The sequence below is a fragment of the Cryptomeria japonica genome, chromosome 6 (genome assembly GCF_030272615.1).
Source record: "Cryptomeria japonica chromosome 6, Sugi_1.0, whole genome shotgun sequence".
NCBI classification, from domain to species: domain Eukaryota; kingdom Viridiplantae; phylum Streptophyta; class Pinopsida; order Cupressales; family Cupressaceae; genus Cryptomeria; species Cryptomeria japonica.
This window is the reverse complement of record NC_081410.1, coordinates 313,451,343-313,472,537: the sequence shown is the minus strand read 5'-3', so window position 1 is coordinate 313,472,537 and position 21,195 is coordinate 313,451,343. Positions and strand designations below refer to the sequence as shown.

At 35.0% G+C, this 21,195-nt stretch overlaps 1 protein-coding gene across 1 annotated transcript in view; it reads left to right on the top strand.

Moving 5' to 3' along the window:
* LOC131043877 (stomatal closure-related actin-binding protein 1) overlaps window positions 1-21,195 on the top strand; it is a 196,018-nt gene that overhangs the window by 168,933 nt on the left and 5,890 nt on the right. Inside the window, exons 9-10 of the mRNA XM_057977109.2 lie at window positions 3,114-3,172; window positions 11,960-12,094. Coding sequence (XP_057833092.1) covers window positions 3,114-3,172; window positions 11,960-12,094 — 194 coding nt within the window. The remainder of the gene's footprint in view (window positions 1-3,113; window positions 3,173-11,959; window positions 12,095-21,195) is intronic.

Genomic DNA, 21,195 nt, shown 5'->3' with positions numbered 1-21,195 from the left:
TTTAATTATATTTAATTTTATTGTTTTATATTTTAATTTTATTCTTTTGTGTTTTAATTTTATTATTAAATCCTATTTCAAAGTGGGGACATTACACTCATGGTGTTTGGTTGAGAAATTTGTTAAGAGAAAGATGCATTTTTGTTCTTTTCTTGTAATTTTGCAGGATTGTTTAACTATTATATTTGATTATGGTTCATGAGGATTGTATAGAAGCAATCTATGTAAGATTCCATGTTTAAGTTAAAGAAAGTTATGTAAGCATTTTATATTGTGTGTGTCTTGAATGTCTGCTCTTGAAATGGTAGTTTAAGAGACACAATGTGGCCTCATTATTGCTGTAAGTTGAATTCTCTTACCAAGTAAATAATTTAAAACCATTCTTTTAGTTTCATAATTTCATGAGTAGATATGAAGTTAAACTTATCATTCTTAGTAGGAGAGGAAATCATAAAATAGTTGCCAACCATCCATTAGGATATTCATGTTTAGACATTTGTATGTATCAATGATGTATAGAACACTACGTGCCCTTCATTGAATATTTAAAACAGCTATGTAAAGAGTAGTGCTTCAAACTCTCGTTCAAACACTTAGTTGAAACATGATCATAATAATTCCTCAGGTATAATGTGGAGGTCCCCTCGACGGGCACATGTTGTCCATTCACTTCGGTTTGAAAATAGGCTGATAGTAGACATCCTTGAGGAAGATGGGAATTTATTTCCAGATATTGAAAGAGAAGCCCAAAGAAAATAATTCTGGTTGTTTATTTTATTTAGAGACAAGATTCAGTGCACAAAGTACAGTAATACCATTACAAATGTCAAATAAATATTAAGTATCACCTAAAGACTTTAAATGCCACCCTGAGACACATTTCTTAATAATCATAGTAATGTAAAGTGGGAATATTATATAACAATAGATATTCAAGTGCACTTGTTAACTCGATGCCACTACGTTTTAGATTCATCTTCATGCCCCAAAATTATGAGAATTTTAATCCTTCATAATAAGGATACAATTAAAATACTTTTAATTTTGGGGCATAAAGATGAATCTAAAACTTAGTGAGTTGGCATCGAGTTAACAAGTGCACTGGAATATGTGTTGTTATATAATATTCCCACTTTACATACTATGCTTAATTAAGAAATGTGTGTCAGGGTGCCATTTAAAGTCTTTAGTTGATAGTTAACTGTTAAATATATATTTGTAGTAAACAAATGAAAAAAAAAAAAGTTGAGTTTTCTTTGTAAAATTTTTTGGGCATTACACTCACCCTATTCTGGTTGATGCCATGCAAGACAGAGGATGAATAAAAAATAAAATGGGATTCGGAGGTATTGCCATTCAAGGATCTATTGCAAAGAAAATACTTGGAAATGGAAGAATCTTGTAGTGCTACCACTCAAGGGTCTATTACAAAGAAAGTAGTTGGAAATGAAAGAATCTGACAAAATAATTTCTGGATTATTACAATGTTGAATTATATATATTAACAAATATGTTTGAACCAAACTTTGATACATATATCCATGATTTCGAATATGAGCATTTTAGCTTTTTTCATTTCTGATTTTGAGCCATGTGTGATACTTTTCATCATCAACGTTTCGGATCATACTGCATGATTTATCATCGGGATGAAGCAAATAGTTAGAGAGCAGAATGATGGATCATGCAGTGTGATCTGAAACATTGATGGTGAAAAGTGTCACACACAACTCAAAACCAGAAATGAGAAAAGCTAACATTATGGATTGTGGAAACTACATGAGTTCAATATGAGCATTTTGTCAAAAATCTGGCATGAAACTGAAAGAAATAAATTATTACCTAGAATGAGATGTTGCAACTTTTGAGTGATGTAATATCCTGCAGATGTCAGTGTCTCATTCCTGACCTGCTTGTTAACTATTGAAATTCTTTGTCTAACTAAATAAATATACTGCTCCGAACTGAATTGGATAGCTATATGAGTTGTATGACACAATTGGGAAACAGTTAAGGACTGATAACTGCTGTACAAACTGGTTAGCATTACTGACCAACTGTACAGCTACCCAAGAATGGAAAAGCAGGCCGCAAGCCATCACTTAAATGTTGCAATTTATAGAAATCAATTGTTGATAGCTAGTATCCATCAATATCGCCTTAAAGGCAACTTATATATGGCACTCTATAGTTAATTCCTTTCAAAAGATGCGGTTGGATGATAAAAATCTGGTTTTTTATGTGGCCAACAGAAAAAATAACAACCATAACCCAAATTGAAATCATAAGCAGAAGCAACAAGAAAACAAAACACATGGAAACCACACGCTAAAGTAATTAATCATCTAAGAGCAGATGACCTCACAGCAGATGACAGCTAAAGAGCCTAGGAGAATGACCTCATTTTAATTAATCATTTACTACTAATTGCAGGATATTGATAGAGTATGCATAACATATCATCGGGATTTGATGAAAATGCAGATCAAATAAGAATATCAATAAACACAGGTGGTGTTGCATAGATCTTCAAGGGAAGTTTATCTCTCAGCTGATCATAGCTACCCACGACCTTATTTTCATTAAATTGTTTACTACTGATTACAGTTCTTTTCAATTTTATAGTTTTTTAAGTTCTTGTTTGCAAAATGTATCTTGTAACCACAAATCTGTTTACTATGATTCTGAAAATGGTGTTGCCTTCACTGTGTCCATAACATATCGGGATTTGATGAAAATGCAGCTCAAATAAGAATAAACACAGGTAGTGTTGCATAGATTTACAAGGGAAGTTTATCACACAGCTGATGATAGCTACCAATGACCTCATTTTCGTCAAATCGTTTACTACTAATTACAGATCATTTCAATTTTATAGTTTTTTAAGTTCTTGCTTCTGAGATGTATACTGTAGCCACAAATTTGTTTACTATGATTCTGAAAATGGTGTTGCCTTCACTGTACATTCATCTGAGCACATCCATGTCTCCTGATAACTGTTTTCTCATGATTTGTTAATGTTATATTTTTTCATCTTTATTATTAAAAAAAAAAGTTGGGTATTTTTCTGATTGTAGATTAATGCATTTTTTCTTGCAACAAATATTTTGCAGCTCCCGGTTTAGGAAATTATGTAGAAGCCCTTGTAAGAAAAGCTGGTGCAGAGTTCAATGTGAGTATTATCTTTCTACTATTCTCTGTGCTTTTATGTTATAGTCTCTTTCATCAAGATTAATAAAAGCTACATGCTTATGCGTGAACATTTTCCCCCAAATCTACGAAAACAAATGTGGGTTCAAAAGTAAACTAAAAAATTACAAAAGGAGCAAATGGAAAGTTCTTTTGAAAGAAAGAAAGAAAGAAATGAATTAGAAACGTCCAAGTGGCGAAGGATAGCCTATGGGACAGAAAATGAAAATGATAAAACAGAATAAAATTAGGTAGAGATAAGTTTGATGTGAGGAAAAACTGTTTCCAATCTTACTAAGAGTTCTTTCAAGTCACCCGGCAATCAGCCACTGCATCTTATAATTTAAGTTATGTAATGTCCCCTACTAGGCTTAGACATGTTTAAACCATAAATAATCTATTTCAATATACTTATGACTCAAGCTAAATATATTAGATGACATTTCCACCTTAACATGAACCCAAACAGTGATATTCCACTACTCAATCAATTAACTATTAACAAATAAATTGTTCATCTATCATAACTCTTAATGCAAGTGTCAAACCAATCGTAATGTCCCCTACATGGAAACATCTCCTTTCCCAACTTCTTAAACACTAGCAGTAGTAACAAAGATAAACATATTCTCCTTCCGTTTATTGTTTTATGAACTCTTACTGATCACAATCTAATATTACCATTTGTCTGATTAAGACACTATGTATATATATAAATGCAGGTGTTTACAACCTTATAATATATACTGTCTTGATTATATACACATAGATAAATTAATTAATTAAATAATATTATACCTTATTGGTATTAGTTATTAATATATTTAATGGGTAGTAAAGGGCAGACAGATCTGACGTAAAGCAGATCTGGTCTGCCACTGTCATAGATTTAAGTATTACTATTATACCAACTGCAGTCTTTGTTAATATTACAATTAAATTCTACATACAACGTATATATTAAAAAATGTTACTAGATGCTTCTTGTTTCCTTCCCCTGATCAATGCCTAAAAACCAATAATTATATTTAGTGGGGTGTAAGGGCAGACAGATCTGACATTCATCAGATCTGGTCTGCCACTATATAAGAAATTAAGCAGTCTATATTAACATTACTATTAAATTCTGCATTCAAAGATTATTAGACTTCATATGTTAGGCATACGTATTAAGCCCTCCTCGTGCATACCACTGAGAACAAGGGTGTTTGCTGTCCATGACCTCCTAATCCCTTTTTTTCATACATCGATATTAATATGCTGTATGTTCTCTTCTGAATCGCTTATAGCGATGATTTAGATTTTCTGTTTCTGATTGGACTCCTGAAGTATGCAGTGATCTCCTTAATTATAGCTTATAGCAATAAGATAATTTCTATGCTTGATTTGGCTCTATCGACATGCAATTAACTTTGTATTGGTCTAATAAGATCTTCGATCTATATATATATGCTTGCCTGATATATGTGTTTATGTAGCAATTCTATATGATCTCTAGATATAGATGCTGGCCTTATTTATCTTGTGAATTATAGAAATTCCAAAGTTGGTGTGTCTGATATGTATCGCTGGTAAATATGTGTTCTAAAGCCAAGGGCTGTTCGCTCCATAAGAGCGAATCCACAAAGGATGAAATAAGAAATAAAAATATCCCCTCCCTCGAAGTGAGTATCTGATCCTCATTAAATATCTCATGGGATCGATGGGTTTTGTCTCTTCCTCGAATGAACTTAACCTCTAATCGCACCTTTACATGATCATTTTTTATGGATGCCATTATTAATCATTGGTCATTGTTAAGGATTAATTAATCATTTTCTGATTGAAGTTGCTCTATGATTATTATAGTCATTGTTTGACTAACGAACCAATGGAATGGTTAGTTGCTGATAATAATCAATATTTGTTTGATCATGCGCTCTAACTGAATCTTTCTTATCCAGCAATATGCTTCTTGATAATATACACAATCGGATCCATGAGGCATCGATACTCTTTCCGTCATCTTATGATAGCAATGAATAAGAATCTGTAACGGAATACACTTGTCTTCGGAAATATGGCTTTCCTCTATAGCCAATCGACTTGCTAAATATTGATATCTTATAGAACATCAAACTGGGTCTCTTTGATAATAGGGATTTCCTCTAAACTTTGCTCTACATAATTAACTCCTATGAATACTCCACCCACTTTTAGGTGTCCTTCACATTCGTTCCTTGACTTCCACCTTGTCGTATTATCACACTGCTTCTAATTCCCTAATCCGTTATTCTTTTAATAATCTTGGACATTCTTGGGTATGATATTTTATTAAAATAATATTTAATTTTGATATGATTAATATTATTGAATGATTAATATTACTATTAACATCAATAATTAATTACATAATAAATGATATTTTATTATTATGATGAAGAATCACAAAATCTATTATTAATTACATCACTAGGATGTGGGGTTATGACAACCCTCTCACTTTAGAGGAAATTCACGAAGTCTCATAAATGAGACGATTTTTCAATATTATTAAATGTTAATTAATAAATGTTTTAATTATCGTATTTATTTAATCACAATAATCCAATGTCCAAAGAAGGGTTATGACAGTCCGCCCTTCCCGAATTTGCTTGTCCTCAAGCAAATGTTTATTTTAATTTCCTCAACTAAGTCATCTACCAACAAGAGTTAAACAACACAGAGCATATACATGGGAAACACGAAGCGTACACGTGGAAGGCACAGAGCATACACATGGAAAACACGAAGCATACATATATGTAAACACGGAGTATACATGTGAATACACACATTGTGAAATTTCTTTCTAGATATGAGTAGAAACACAAATCAACACCAGCTTGATGCCAAAAACATAAACACTCAATCTAGTTTGTGATCTCAGGTAGAGTATTTAAGAATTTCAAATGGAGTAACTATAATGAGCCTGATTAGCCATATCGACAAAGAGGATAGATAGCACAATGTTTTGATACTTGCCTCAAGTATTAAGACTATGCTTAACTCCCTATTCGCCATTAATGAAAGAAAAAAGATTTAGACACAACGAGACGCCCGCAACGCTTATCAGGCCCAAGAGCGGTACACTCCCCTTGGCCCAACTGATGGCAGACTTTCAGTCATCCACAGCGGGTTGCCTACCTGACAGAGGCCTAGTTTCTGCTGACCTCATTGCTCTATCTCTCTCCCACACTAGTGGTGAATGTGAAGTATACATCTATTATTAGTCAATTTCTTTAAGATTATACTTTTATCAATGAGATAATTCCATAATCATTCCCTAGTGAGACCAAGGAGAAGTAGGTGCAAGAGGATGCTCGTAGCGCTTATCAGGCCCAAGGGCGGTACACTACCCCTTGGCCCAACTTGTGGCAGATTTTCGGTCATCCACAGTGGGTTGCCTACCTAACAGAGGCCTAGTTCTTGCTATCCCATGACCCTATTCCCTTGTATCTTACTGGGTTTGGGTATGCAATTTATCCATTCATCATTACTTAATAATTAATCCATGGTTTCTTTATGGGACTAATCCTTGTGATCTTAAAATCACATTAATAATGCAATTCAAGGCTGACTTGTAATTTCAATGAATATTTGTGCATGCATTAGCCTTCTCCGTATTCACTTCCTCAGTGAGATCAAAGGATTTAGATGCAATGAGACGCCCGTAGCGCTTATCCTAATGACAGTTTGTCATTTGATTATGAATTGACACCCAATTTGCTGATAATGATATACAAATAAAAAGGGAGCCCGTGGTGAACTGTCTTGTAAATTTTTACATTAATAATATGAATCCAGTGGTGAGCTGTCTAGGATCTTACTGCAGTATCAATGCTATTTCTAATTGGTGATAAACCAGCCAGTTTATTACAATTTGGAATTTATGCAAGAAAGCTAAAGTTCAAATTGTTATTTTGAAAATAACCAATTAATTGAAAACCATTGATTTGAAACCTGTAAGTAAATTGATACCTCTGAATGCTGATGTGAAACAAGGAATAAGGTTGTGATACAATCTCCTGGAAGTACGGAGAAAATGTTGAAAACTGAAACCCAAACTGTAAATTGAAATTAAAATTGCTACAAGCGAATTTGTATGACTCTTTCATGATTTGTACTGCCTAATATCTAAGAGGTCGACCTGGTAAAAAGTGGAGCAGCCTGCTAGGAACTGGTGCGACCAGCATTTGAAGTCGGTAATTCTTAATCAAACATTATGTGCTGCTCGTAATCAGATTGCACAAGTGTCATAAGGAATAGTATGGATTCCTAAGGGGGCACTATGGAGCATAGATACTGCACGACTAGCGGACATTTGGTACGGTGAGGCTTTTAAAACATATTATAGTATAAAATCAGTACCTCAAATTCTTGTATGGCCTGCAATAAATTACTTAGAACTCCTGCAAGTTTGTAACTAGGCTAGGGAAGTATGAACTGGTACAAAGACTTTGTTAATGCTGCCTTTTCATCTCAAAATTGGTATGGTCCGCTGAAGATATTAATATCATCAATATAATAAAAAATATGCAACAAATCTATATCACCTTCAAACAAATGTGGAAATGAACTATATCTGATTAGCATTGTAAACTTCAGAAGAGAGATCTTTGAAACTAAAAGCATTCAACACTTCAGTGATCTCTAGATGAAATTACTCATATGGCTAGGAGGGTTTTCATCCTTGAAGGCATCTAGCCAAAGTGTTTTCATCCTTAGAGAATAGAAGAAGCCACACTCATTCTTTGGAGATGGAATTCATAAAATGAGCAAGAAGACTTTTTTTTCAAGCTCCTCATATAACTTTTTGGAGGAAAAATACCAAGTTAACGGGTTCGCTACTCGGAGCTCAGATATCGGTCCAGGTTCGGCTCGGGTCTGGGTGCGCTTTGGGTGTGGGGTCCGGTTTGTGCATTTGAAGCCATCGGAAAAATAAATGCAATCAATTTGTTTCTTACAATTCTTTGTCATGTAAATTCACACTCAATTAGAATCACCTAGCCGAATTGATGCCTTTAACGGATGACTTTAAATCCAATCATGTGTATTACAGTGAACAAGAACTATAAAATCAGAAAATCATTAATTATATGTATAAGTATGATCTAAAAAGGTTGTTATAACTGAGTTTAAAAAGTGGCTAAGCCCAAGGTCCTAAAGTGAGTATTTAAAATGACACTTTTATATTTAATAACTTTGAGCAAAAAAAATTAAATAAAAGAAAATAAGTTATATAATTTTTCGTAAGTTGCCAGTTCGGATTTGGGTTCGAGAACCCAGTTATATATATAAAAGTGGCAACTTAGGAAAAATGATATAACTTATTTTCTTTTATTTTATTTTTTTTGCTCAAAGTTATTAAATACAAAAGTGTCATTTTAAATACTCACTTTAGGACCTTGGGCTTAGCCACTTTTTAAACTCAGTTATAACTACCTTTTTAGATCATTAAATACAAATCACATTTGAAAAAAAATATAACATAGTTATTTTCAACAACTTTATTTTAATTACTTAATTATATCCCTTTTATCACCTCATTAGCCTATGTGAAAAATTAAGGAAATAGGCTAAGGGTCTTTATTAATTTTACACTAGAGAAGGGAACATGATGGCATGCTAGGTATTGTGTCTTGAGCCTCTTCTCAAAGCCATATTAGCAAAGAAATCAAGGTGGGTCGAATTGAGACGGTGGGTAAATGAGAAGTTCTCAACTAATTTCCTAAAATAATGTCAACACTTAGCTTAGATTGACAGTCAATAGTGAGACATTTTGATGGAATAAGTAGAGACCTGTTAGAGTGTGTGGAACAATGACAAAAACTGAAATGTCACTGTTTAAAGATAGTAAAGAGCACACACAAAGGAAAATATACACAGAACAAAGGTTTTTTATTGATGGAAATGCTGCAACATAAAGGCTGTCTCTATCCTTTTTCTTCTTCTATTGTGTTGTAATGATGCATATATAATATGTGCAATATATATAACTTGAACTTTAAGTTTTAAACCTTGACGTGCACTCCAAGTCTTTGACTTGACTTGTATTGTATGACATGACTTGTTGTGACTTGCATTGCATGTCTCTAGCTTGACTTGACATGTCCTATAGTACATGATATAACTTGTACTCTTGACTCTTGCTCCAAGTCTTAAGTTGACATGTACTCCAAGTCTCTAACCTTACTTGACATGACTTATAATTAACCATCACTAATACATTTGTACAATAGACAACTTCAGGGCAAGATTATATATTTAACACCCTCTCTTAATTTTGACCCAAACATTGCTATGTTTTTTGATTTCAAAATGATTACTTTGAGATTTCTTCTTCTTTTTTTGAAAAGTATCTTTTGATAAGTCTTTCTAAATATGCTTGTGAATTGATCTATTGACCTGCATGAACCTAAGTATATCTCATCATTATCGACTAGTACTTTGATGAACCGATATCTTGTATCAATATGCTTAGTTCTTTTATGAAAAACACGATTTAAAAAAAACTGTTGTTGAATTATTTTCACAAAATATTTTACTGCTCCTCCTTGTTCTCGAGTCAAATCTAATAGCAATCTTCTCATTCATAATGCTTGACATGCTACTTGTGCAGCTGCCACATATTTTGCCACTATTGTAGAAAGAGTTACAATAGGTTGTTTTTTTTTGAATCCCATGATATACTCTTTTGATCTTCAATGCTCTTTGCCTAATCACTGCCCATGTTACTAATTAGCTTTACTTTATTAGATGTGGAGTATGAAATACGATGATTTCTAGTGCAATCATTGATATTCTTCTTCCAACCTGTTAGTGAGAATTCTTTGGTGATTCCATGAACCTTGAAATTAGACATACTCCATACATAATATTAGGCCTTGTGGCCATTATGTACATCAAACTGGCAACAAATCTTTTTTATAAGGTTGGATCAGAGAAACAGGAATCGCCCAAAATCGCCGATTTTGGGTGATTCCCGAGTCGAGTGAGGGTCGCCGAGTTTATTGGGCTCAGACTCGGACTCAGACGAGTTTGGCCCCAAAAATCGCCAAAAATAGCCAAAAATCGCCATCTTCCAAACTCGCCTAAAATCGCTGAGTTTGGGAGTTAGGACTCGCCAAGTCGGCCGGCGTAAGGCAACTTAAAGACAAAAAAAAACATGTATTAAAATGTTTGTAATTTATTTATTTTTGTTTATATTTTGCTTTACCCTAAAAATGAACTTCATTTCATTCATTTGGCAAAATAGGACGAGAAAAGTGAGTTTTGAGGAGAAACAGTAGAAAAATAACCCCTGACGCCTTTATCAAATAATAAAAGTAGGGGGGAAACTGCGTCGATAAAAGTAGGGAAATTTTAATTTTCGAGTTTGATTAGGCTCCATATAACAACATATACTTTCATTTGGTGCATCAAGAGTTGAAAAGGAAGAGTTTGCATCTCATTTGATCGTATATGACATGGATTTTTTATTCCATGAGTTTTGTAATATTGTATACATTTGACAATATTTATATATCTATGTTTGTTATTTCCTTCAGCTACAATTTGCGTTTATGCTTATGTGATTGATGTATACTTGTGTATGTAGTCAAATTAGCTTCTATTTGGTGATGTTATTGTGTCTTTAAGGTGTATTTAATAAAGGGTGCATGAAAAAAGTTTTAAATCCTGAAAAATCTCTAAATTTCTTGAGTTTTTCACTTTGCCGAGTCTAGCTGAGTCTGTGCTGAGTTTCGACTCCGAGTCCCGAGTCGAGTAGGCCTTGCCTAGTCGGGTTTGAGTCTCGAGTCCCGTTTCTTTGGGTTGGATCTATATTAGTGCCGTTATCTTCTTGGCTCAATTTCAAACCTTTGCCTTAAAAAGACAATAACTGATTATTTTCACCTATTATAGTTTACAAGGCTAAACTAATGTTATATTTCTCTTTTACCTTGGTGCGTGGTGGGCTTGATCTTTGGGTCACAGAGTTTTATGCATTGATGGGATTTATGATAGATGGGTTTATCCCAGAAAGTAACCTTTGTATCACGATTGGTTCTATGTGAAATGGGCATGGTGATGATGACTTGGATGGCCTTTTATGCAGATGTTCCTGAATGTAGCCTAGGTCAACTTTGGCCTACCTGAGTTTGTCGACATTGTATTATCCGTTCTTATAGTAGTTAGCAATCCTCTTCTACTTTGTTTCATTTGCTAAGTTTATTTTAGGATCAAGTATAGCAGTGTGTCTGCTTTTCTTTTAGGGTTTTCTGCCTCTAAACATGTATATTCAACTAGCAAGCAAATATCAGTTTGCCCTGATTTTTCATATGCTTTCTAATATGTATGTTGTTGGCCTACTTGTCCTCATTTTTTTCTGTGATTCTTCTATCATGAATTCAACAAATTAAGGTGGAATAATTATTTGTTGATGTAATCCTATTTTAGTTGAGTTGTGCTTTAAAAACCTATCCACGGGCAAACCATATATTCATCAAAGTTCCTAAAGTAAATGAAATACATTATTTTATTTCAAATCACCATCCCATATTGCCTTCATTCTGTATCGGAGAGGGATCATATATATAAGTCCCTGGGAATGAAATGAATTAATCTGCGCCACCTGTCTATTCTACTTGCAAAATTTTTGCACAAACATATTTTTTGAACTTCCCCAAATTTTATTTGTCAGAATTTTTGGTAAAGACTTATCTCTATTGGATGTTTTCTATCAATAACTCTGTTTTTAATTGTCTTTCAGGTAATCACTCTTCAGATAAATGGAGAAGATGTTTCAACAGAGTCAATCAACATTTTTCATGTGGGTAAGGTGAGGATTAAACTCCGCAAAGGAAGAAGCACAAAGGCGAAAGAATCTTACTCAGCATCGATGCTGGTATTTTGTTCTTTGACTCTGTTTTTTATAGAAATTATCTGCTGTCTGTCTCCATGTTTGTTGCAACTATTTTCATCTGACACACAAACGATTAATATTGATTTTCAATAATGGATACTGAAGTTATAAAAAAATGCTATAGGATATTCCTACAAATGTAAAATTGAATACATCACAGACAAATATAAGTAATCTGTCACAAAAATTGCTTATTGTGGCTCGACAGCATGTGGATATTGAACATGAAATTTGAGTTTTTCATCCTTAGGCCATTCATGATGCATTCCCTTTAGATGGCATTGACATAGCAGATTGAAGTGTAAATAGAATTCAATTTCTCTACTTTAAAATAGGAACAGCTCAAGAAAAAACTAGGGAACTAATAAATGCTGAAATAGAAGAGAAAAATGCTTTTTGTTATTTAGTATTGCGTAAGAGGAGAATCAAGTTACTTAAAAAAATTATTTATCTTTAACCTTAAACTAAAATAAATAGTTTAAGCCTTGGGTTAAAAGTTGGTTAGAATTGGTAGGCTTTCAACTTTTGTGTTTAATCATTGTTTTTAGAGGTTCAGAAACATTGATTTGCAAATTCCCTTTGTTCTCGTATACTGTGAAAAATAGTAAAAATGAAGGGTAAATGGAAAGACCAAAATATATAACCAAGAAGGGGTGTTTTTTGACGAAAGCAAGAAAAAACCATGGGCTATTCTATAATCCATGAGTTACTTGTAGGCATAGTTGAAAATCTCGAACTCGGCAAACCAAAATTTTGGACTCGGACTCGGACTCGTGAAAGACTCGCGAAAGACTCGGCAAAAAAAAAAACCGTAGTTTTACAAAAAAAACATAAAGAAATTAATGCATTTAGAGAACATAAGTGCCATAATTGAAACATTACACATGTCATATGATCTACAAACACGCAATATTTGAAATTTCATCATTCATGGCAGCATATTCAAGTTTCAACTTTCAACTCTAAAATGTATAATGGCAGCATAAGTATATAAATGTTCACAAAATTACATATAATGATATGTCCAAGTCCAACTCCAAATGTGAAAAACAACAATGTGAATGAACAAACCAAAGAGAAGACTACATCTTCCTCTTTGTATTTTTCCTAATACAGCTCAATTTTTCAGGCCTTGAGCTAGAAGTAGTAGCAGTGGGTGTTGTGGTATCTAAATGGTGAAATGATTCTTTTTCAAAGTCAAAGTCCTCATCATCATCCTCATCTTTGTCCTCATCTTCATCCTCATCTTCGTCCAATCTTGCTCCTTTTGCATCTTGTGCTGCTCCTCTCTCTATTTCTGCAATTTCTTCTTCGGTAAGGAGGACATCATCACCATCATTTTGTTCATTCATGGTCCAATCACTATATGGATCAATTTCATCCAAGTCAATGGCCTCATGTGAAACACCCTCCACCTGTCTAACTCGAAGGCGAAGGTTGTACCGAACAAATACTAGATCATTGAGCCGCTTTTGTGACAATCTATTTCTCTTCTTTGTGTGAATGCTCTCAAAGACACTCCAATTTCGTTCACACCTAGAAGCACTGCATGGCTGAGACAAAACACGGATAGCTATCTTTTGAAGATTAGGCGTGCCGGCACCATAATTCTCCCACCATAAATCTACAAAAAACATTTAGAAATATTAGAATTGAGAAAAAAATGTAACAATCAAGTTTGTAGGTTTTTTCTTGCACTATTGAACTAAGTTACTAAATTTTTTACCTGGTTGTTGTTTTCCTCTCCTATCAATTGCTAGTTGTGATGAGAAGAGTCTCCCCTTTGCACTTTTGTAGATCTTGAACAATGAACATTTCCAAATTCAGAAATAGATACTAGATAGTCAAAGTGTCAAACTCAAATTCAATAATGAACATTTCCGAATTCATAAATAAAGATAGAGCAATTGCAAATGTCAAATCTCACCTCCAACTCATCAAGAACCTTGTCTCTCAACTCAGGATTAGGTGTCATCTTATCAATGCATGTAATAACACCTGCCATGACCTCCTCATCAGCCCTAAATGAATCAGAGAAGTAGAATTTCGGGTTCAAAAAGTAGGCGAAGGCATGTATCGGTTGGTGGAGTTGGTTTGTCCACCTACGATCAATGATGCGCCAAAGGATTTCACATTTTCTTGTATTTCCACGATAGTAATGTGAAATGGCCTCTTTGGCCCTATCCATGGCTTCATAAATGAAACCCATTGGCATGCCCTCTCCATCCACCATACGAAGAACCCTTATCAAAGGTTCTGTCACCTAAAAAAATTAAAACAAATTTTAAATTAGTACAAAATCAACCCCTAAAAAATAAAATCAGCAAATAGACAAGATTGTATAAACTTTACTTTTGTGTTTGTTACTTACCGCAGTCAACTCCTCTCCACTTTTATTGAACCCTTCATCAAAAACAATTCTCACAATCTTCTCTGCTTCAGGTCTTTTGGAGTATGAAGACTCCAACCAAGCATCTGACACAAACATCTGCTTAAGATGAGGAATGGCACTAAGAATGCTCTGCAAAGTGATGAAGTGGCTAGCAAATCGTGTCACTCCAGGTCGTACAATGTCCTTGCCATTTGTGTGTTTTCTCATCAAAGCAAGCACCCAAGTATGGTTGTAGATGAATTTGGTGACACTTTTTGCATCTTCAACCACCTTCTTCACCCATCCAATCTTCCCAATGTCCTCTAGCACCAAGTCCAAGCAATGTGCAGCACAAGGACTCCATGTAATCGAAGGATGCCTCTCCATAAGCATTCTACCTGCAGATACATATGCAGTTGCGTTGTCTGTGATAATTTGGACAACATTCTCAACTCCAACTTCCCGAACCACACCATCCAACAGATTACACAAAGTCTCTGCATTTTTTATTTCATTTGAGGCATCAACAGACTTTATGAATACCATTGCACCATTTGAAGCCACCAAGAAGTTGAGAAGAGTCCTATTCCGTCCATCTGTCCATCCATCAGATAAAATGCTGCATCCTTTTCTCTTCCAATACCTTTTCTGATCATCAACCACACCTTGTGTATTTTGCACAGCTTTCTCTAGCAATGGCCCACTGAAGTCATGACCTGTTGGGGCCTTAAACCCCTTACCCGCCACTGTACATGCATTAACAAAACTTTCCCAATACACATTGTTTGCTGCATTGAAAGATAGATTATTGTAAAACCAAAAGTTTGAAGCTGCTATCCGTGCTTGTTCATGCTTCTCTCTATTCCATCCTGTACCTTCAAGTGAAGGTTGTGCACCTGGAACATTGCGTGGTACAAAAAAATTAGGGTCTGATCTAACAGGAGTGCCACTAGCCTCACCCTCATTGTCACTAAAAGATGAAAGTGATTGACGACCTCGACTGTGACCAATGGGACCCGAAGTGGACAATGTGGGATTCATTGCAGCTGCCATGGCTTCTCTTGTTTTTTGCCTTTCTTCCTTATGCATATCATTCTCAGCAAGAATGGCCTTCATCTCTCTAATAATTTCAGGAGTTGATTTGGGGCATGCCTCCACACCATATCCAGGTATTTGTGCAAGGTGGTATTTTAATCTATTGATTCCACCAGTCATCCATTTTGTGCATTCGGTGCAAGTGACCTCCCCCTTTTTGCTTTCTGCAATCCCATATTTCCAAGCTTTATCTCTTTGTCTTCATGACCTTGGGGTTGCCCTTGGAATTGAACTTGCCATTGCTGATTTAACATGAAAAAAAAAAATCAGTAGGGTTTTATGGAAAATCAACAAAAAAAATGACAATGAATCATTTGGGAAAAATAGCATTCAAAAACAAGAAAAAAAAAAGAGGAAATAACTTAGAAAAGAAAATAGAAAAAAATTTGGCAGCATATCCCCTTGTTTTTCAAGATTTTTTTCAGTTTCAAAACAATGAAATGATTCAAATGAAAAAAAAAAAGAAAGAGAAAAAATCCTTACCTAGATCTCTCTTGCTGATTTTTCCTTCTTCCCTCTACTCCTCCAAACCCTTCTAACCTGCTATAGAAAAAGAAAAACCAAAATGAAGTGAGAAATTAAAAAAAAACTCTTTTTTTACCCTTTACGAGCGTGTTTTTTTGGGCCCGCGAGTCCCTGCGAAAGACTCGCGAGTCCGAGCAAAAGACTCGCGCGAGTCTTTGCGAAAGACTCGCGAGTCTTTCGCAGGGACTCGCCTGGACTTGCCTCGCGAGAGTCTTTCGCAGGGACTCGCCTGGACTCGCCTCGCGAGTCTTTTGCAGGGACTCGCGTCCTAGGCGAGTCGACTCGCGGCGCCAAAGGACTCGCGAGTCCGTGGCGAGTCGGCGATTTTTAAAACTATGCTTGTAGGTAACTAAATAATTTGCAGGTTTTTACTATTTTTTCTAGAAGCTTTTTGTTTATTATGACAGAATGGCGGTTCAAATAAGCATGGTCCTAGAGCTAGACCGTGGTTAATAGCATGTTTGTCCTGGCTTCTGCCACTATTGTTTAAAGTTAAACCATAGCTACTGGATTTGAAAAATTGGATCCATAAAGAAGGTAAAAAAAATCGGTAATATTTCTGCAGCAATTAGAAAAACTGTATACAATTGGACAAATCCGACAGGTTCAAAGAATCAGCTAGTGTTGGCAACAACAACCATCAACAGGGTTAAGATTGAAAATTTAAATTGAATCCTTTGGTACCCTGAGTTCCCACTGAGATGTTTATTTTACATGACATGTTTACCCCACAACTAATTCAAGTTTTAAACTTTTAACCATTCAAACGTACAATTTATGCATGATGAATATTTTTATAAAGTCGTTTCTCTAAAAAATAATGGTTCAAGCTAACTGAATAAACTGGTATGATGCCTTACTTTAGTGAAAGCTATGATAAAAATAAGTAGCTGGTTTGGTTGCAGTGCTTATTGATCCAAAATATATAAAATTTAAAAATTTATACATTTATAGCCTGAAAGCAGAGATCAAGTTCAAAAGATCAAATAATACTATATAGTAAACAAAAGCAACATAAAAAATTTAAATACTACTTTTCAAACTTACATGTTACGATAAGTATTCTAGGGGAGAGGGCCCAATAATTGTGTACCCTAACTTTGCACTTCTCAATCCTATGTGAAAATTTCAAATCACTCCCAATTTTTTACAGCAGCTTACTTGGCAAGTCTCTTGCTTATAATTAAGGTTTCAGGGCCACATCATCAAATATGATGCCACATCAGCATGCTTTTTGCCAAGGTGTCCAAATAGCCCAAAAAATTGGTGAGACCAATAGTCGTGTAAAAGGGGCCCCATACTTGTGCAACTGATGTGGCATCACATGATTAGTTGCTTTTTACAACTAAGGGTAAATTTCATTCAATTCTGGGCAGTCATCATCAGCAATAACAACTTTAAAGTCACAACTATTGGTGCAATGTTGTCAAAAAATTGGACATTAAATCAACATTTACGGGTATTAAATCAACTTTTATTACAACAATTGGAATGCATTCAACTACTGGGTCCTCTCCCCCATGTTTCCTAGGGATGTATCCTCTATGTTTTTCTGAACACGGGGATAGATCAGGGACATCTCCTAACCATCCTTGTCTTGCCCTAAACATCCTAGGGATGTGGGGATGGGTAGGGGATGAGATGTTCCTCATCCCCCAAGATGACGGATTGCCCCCTACATTGTTAACACATTTTCAATTAAAAAAAGTCCAAATATTAAAAAAGTGATTTGTTATTTATTTTTGTGGGCCCCCACACCACTTGTAGCTCTAAAATAACAAAAAGGGCTCCCTATCTCATTTCAACTCATTTCTATATGCCAAATGAAGGTTTTACTATTTTGAGTAGGATTTGAAGATGTGGTTGGAAAAACTAGCATTGGTGAGCAACGAGGAGTGAGGTAATAAAAGAAGAGGAGTGAGATAATAAAACAAGTGAAAGAGGTAAGCGATTCCTCCATTTTTTACCAATTTTTTTTTAAAGTTTAAAAGAAGAAATATAAGATTTTTTATTTTTAGTTTCCACTTGCATATTGTTTCAAAAAACAAAGCAACATGAGCAGCAATGGTGAGAGTAGTGACCATGATGAGATGGAAGAAAGAAATGAAAATCAATGTGGGAGTTTTGAGCTCACATGGGGGTTCATTAGAGCGTGAGAGTGCTACTGGTGAAAGGAGACAGCCACAAACTGCATTCGAGTGCCTTTTAAAGTTTTAAAATTTAATACAAAAAACCCCTTTAATCCCAAAAAACCTCTTCTCGAATTTGTGACATCCCTAGACAAAGATAAAAAAAGTCAAGGGTACTGAAGTGGGGTTGTGTCACATTTGTAAAATAGATATTTGTGGGAGCTACAAAACAGTATATTGTGGTCAATTGAGCTTTACAGGATGAAAGATCCCCAGTCAATTCTGATCCAATTTTTTCTGATTTATTTTGTTTGCTGACTGAGTTTGTTTGCAAGGTTTGCTTGAGATTTCAATGCCAATTGATGGTGGAATGTTTTATCATAAATCGAATGCAATGGAATAACATATTGAACCCAAATAAACAAGAAATAGGTAACTGATATGGAAAGTTCAGATCTGACAATTTTATAACAGTAACATACAGTTTTGAATTACAGATTTTGAAAACATCAGTGAACAAGAATCTCATACCAGGAATCCAGCGCAAATCCATGGGGGTTATTTTATTGATTGAATTAAACAAATTAACAAGAGAAGACATCGTCCAGGCTGGTACAAATTTCTGAAAATAAAGACAATATTGATCGCTTATTGCAAATGCCAGAGTACCCTATTTATGGGCTGTGATACTGCTACAGCTGGGACATTTATTGAAGATGAATATGCTCACTGAATAGCATCGCTGCTGTTGAGTTCGATCTGCCACCACAACTTACTGAACTCTATCCAACTGACTTCAAATACTCCAAATGTTGGCACTGATAATTATAGTAAATTTCATTACTAAACCTAGGTTGATTTCACCAATATTCAGACTTGTATTATAAATCATCAATCTGTAAACCGATCCTTATTGAATCCTTGCCAAAATTGCTTCAGTAATGCCCAAATCCATTCCCCAGGTGGTGTTCCACAAGGATGAACAAATCTGGTCTATATTTAACAAGCCCTAGGCAAGGAAAACATAAAAATAGTGCCAGTTTCTACACAGCAATCAGATCGCCCAGATCTGATCATCCACGAATAAATTCAAGAATTCCACTAAATCTTCCTCCTAACCCTAGGTGTCCAATATCTGTGTAAATCCCGTAGAAGATTAAGCTGTAACTGATCTGATATTGCACCAATGGAAACCTAGCAAGGATTTCCTCAAGAACAAATCGGGGGTTGCGTCCAATTCACAGTTTCCTAAGGGATTTCATCCTTAGAAATAATTCCAGGCATGCTGAAATACACGTGAGATGGATAATAGGTAAATCTCATCATCTGAGTGATCACCTGGGAAAGAGGGGACATTACGGTCCTCCCTTCCTGGGATTGCTTGCCCTTAAGCAATTGCAAAGTTGGATGTTGGAGTATCATCTTTCCTTCCCACGTGGCATTCTCTATAGGCAAGTCCTTCAAACGAACCAAATATTCTCTGATCACTTTGCTCCTCAACCTCCTCTCCCTCGTGTCCAAAATCTCAGCAGGAATCAAGATGAATCGAACTTCCTCATCCAATGGAGGCAACTCAGGTGAAGAAACAACATGATGTCCCAAAGGCTTTTTCATGCAAGATACATGAAAGACATTATGTATCTTACTCTCAGAAGGCAACTGAAGCTCATACACTACCTCTCCATTTCTCCTCAATACTCTGTAAGGACCATAAAACCGAGGCTTGAGTTTTTCTGTCCCACTCCTCTTGAGTGTACTCAGTCTGTAGGGCTATAAGCGCAAGAAGACCATGTCTCCAACCTCAAATGCCCTCTCAATCCTATGTCGATCTGCATACATCTTCTACTGATTCTGGGCATGCTGAATGTTATCCTTAAGTGCCTTAAGGATATCCTAACTGTCCTGAAGCCAATCCCGATCTCTAGGCGCTTTGCTATCACCAAGCGCCAAGTCCACAAATAATTGAGCATATCCATACAACGCTCAGATGGGAGTCATACCAATAGACATGTGGTACGTAGTATTATAACAATACTCGCCCAAATCTAACCAACGCACCCATAGTTATGTAAATATCCCTCAACCCATTTGTTGACTGTCTGTCTGTCTAGTCGTCTGAGGGTGGTAACAAAACATACTATTAGTCAGCATCGAGCAGATATAAATAATATTCACTATGCTCTGTTTAAGGAACTCGTACAAAACCACAATATATGTTCAAACTTCTGTATACTTAATTTATTATCCATGTCCAATCTGATCTGGTTGACTTTTTATCGGGCTGGACGGATGTGTCTTTCCCCTAAGTTTATGACCCATTAGAGAGGTGAGTGCCTCTTCATGAATCGGGTGTCTCTTGGTGATTCATTTGTAACTTTTTTTATTAACTAACCAATGATTAATCTCCAATGATATTCCTATCTCAACCGCTCCTTATTGGACTTTATTAACTGACAATAATGATGTGTGATTGCTGGTCGTACCATGGGGAAGAACATCGATCCGTTAGACTATGGCTGACTTCAGGGATAAGCGATTAAAGCATATCATTTGATTGTGAAATTGTGAACTCTTACTCTAAAACAATTTACATTCAAATCTATCGTTAATAAATTTTTAGATATAGATTCATTGGCACTTATGTTTTCTTTAATATATATTGCTGCGTATATATTAATGGTATGAAGGCGGCAATATTGCTGATAACCAAAATCACTGTCTTCATTATATGTAAATTATATTTATAATTTATAATATATGAATTGTTTAAAATATAATAGTAATTTATTTTTATTTGAATATTTCAAGAATATTATTAGTAATAAATATTAATTAAATAATAATATTTAATAAATAAATAAATTTCAAATAATCATTTATTGTATTAATTACTAATAATAATTGCTTCATTTAGGATAGATATAACAATCAAGGAGGGGACATGACAGTCTGCCCTTCTCGAA